This window comes from Rattus rattus, chromosome 5 (assembly GCF_011064425.1).
Source record: "Rattus rattus isolate New Zealand chromosome 5, Rrattus_CSIRO_v1, whole genome shotgun sequence".
Lineage (NCBI taxonomy): Eukaryota > Metazoa > Chordata > Mammalia > Rodentia > Muridae > Rattus > Rattus rattus.
The window spans coordinates 71,785,758-71,787,899 of record NC_046158.1 but is presented as its reverse complement, the minus strand read 5'-3'; the positions used below and the strand labels follow the sequence as shown (position 1 = coordinate 71,787,899).

The 2,142-nt window shown below is 41.0% G+C and overlaps 1 protein-coding gene across 1 annotated transcript; it reads left to right on the top strand.

Moving 5' to 3' along the window:
• The first annotated feature begins 612 nt into the window (after positions 1-612).
• LOC116900491 (olfactory receptor 4X2-like) lies at positions 613-1,548 on the top strand. The gene has a single exon (XM_032902226.1). It carries the CDS (start codon positions 619-621, stop codon positions 1,546-1,548), a length of 930 nt encoding a protein of 309 aa, XP_032758117.1. The 5' UTR covers positions 613-618.
• The last annotated feature ends 594 nt before the right edge of the window (positions 1,549-2,142 follow it).

The following is a 2,142-nucleotide window of genomic DNA, read 5'->3' as shown; positions in this document are numbered from 1 at the left end:
TCTCTTCTGGCTTCCCAGGCATGTCTGCCTCTCTGAAGGTTTAGCTCTCCTTCCCATGGGATTTGGGTGCAGAGAACTGTTTATCCCTTCAGGTTCCAGAGGTGTCTCATGCGCAGGGGACCTGGAGATCCAGTGCCCCTATCTACCAGTTCCCAGAGCTGTATACAGTTTCCTCTTGGGCCAGGGATGTGGGCAGTGATGGGCAGTATTGGTGGTCACTTCCGCTCTGCAGTCTCAGGAGTGCCCACCTTTCTGGGCGGTGAGCTCTGTCTCTTACGGGGTTTGGGAGTAGTGAGCTGCGGGCGGGGATCGGCTGAGACATTTCTTAATGATTCCTTCTTGACTATACGTAAAGTTCAAAGTCCTTAATTCTTGTTTACCATATCAGGGGTATTCGTTTTCTTCAGCTGTACATTTAGTTACTTTCTCCATAATTGCAGTCAGACAGAATGAACTCATACTTTCTCTGTCTCTTTGGTATGCTTTTATTTTAATTATTAACTAGTTCATATCTTTTAATACTTAATACAAGGTTTGGTTCAAAAGATTTTATTTAAATTACTTATTTCATGAAGTCTTTTGTATCATTTCAGATCATACCGTCCAACTTACTCCCTCATGGCTGACCTATACAATGTGACTGAGTTCATTTTTCTGGGACTCTCTCCAAATCAAGAGGTGCAGAAAGTCTACTTTGTGATATTTTTGTTCTTGTATATGGCCACTGTGGTTGGGAATCTCCTCATGGTGGTCACTGTGGCAGCCAGCAAAACTCTTGGATCCCCAATGTACTTCTTCCTCAGCTCCCTCTCTTTTGTGGAGATCTGCTACTCCTCCACGACAGTCCCCAAACTCATCTTGGATCTCCTTGCTGAAAAGAAATCCATATCTGTGTGGGGCTGCATGACACAGCTTTTCTTCATGCATCTCTTTGGTGGCATTGAGACTTTCCTGCTCACCATGATGGCCTATGACCGCTATGTGGCCATCTGCAAGCCCCTGCACTACACCAGCGTCATGAACCGAAAGGTGTGTACAGTCCTTGTAGGAACAGCTTGGATAGGAGGCTTTGTGCATTCCTTTTCCCAGATCCTTCTCATTCTTCCTTTATCTTTCTGTGGCCCCAATATCATTGACCATTATTTCTGTGATTTGCTTCCTGTGCTTAAACTTGCCTGTTCAGACACCTTCCTCATTGGTCTGCTGATTGTTGTCAATGGGGGGACACTGTCTGTGATCAGCCTTGTGGTCCTCTTAGCATCCTATGTGGTCATCTTGTTCCACCTGAGAACTCAGAGTGCTGAGGGACGGCGCAAAGCTCTGTCCACCTGTGGATCCCATGTCACTGTGGTTATATTGTTCTTTGGTCCATGTGTCTTCATCTATTCGAGGCCTTCTGATACCCTGTCTATAGACAAGATGATAGCTGTGTTCTACACGGTGATTACTCCCCTTCTCAATCCTCTTATCTACTCCCTGAGAAATGCAGAAGTGAAGAAAGCCATGAAGAATCTATGGTTCAGGATAATGAAAGCAGATGAGAAATAGAGTCTGGATATTGGCTATTGAGATTGGAATGGTGCTGAGTCTAAACTGATGAGCAGTGAGGGCTCAGAAGGTTCATTTAGCATTATTATAGCTGATAAATATCTTCTAAAATATTGTAAATTAGACCCTGTTAAGAAAATACTGCTATATAGTTAACTATTTCTGATTGTTTGCATTACCACTTTCCATAATACTGTAGCAAATATTTGCAGCAAAATATTAGCCTATTCTTATTTTGGGTCATATTTACTTTTTGTGGTAATATTACTATGACATGGAAATATTTCTGCCTCATAGAGTTAATTTGAACAATTGGTCTTACAAATGCAGTCTTGATAGAAACAAATTCTTAATTTAAGAGAATATTTTTTCATTCATTTTGACTGTGAAATAAGAGTTAGTAAGCTATCTTACTATATCTTGACAGATGCTTTTTAATTATACAAGAAAACATGTACCTTCTTAACCATCTCTTACATAATTGCCCACAATAAACATCATGAGCAATGAGATAATTTGATGATACACAACTCCTTTTGTGGTATACTGCAGAGTCATATAAAATCATTAATGTGTTATTCTTACCAAAACATA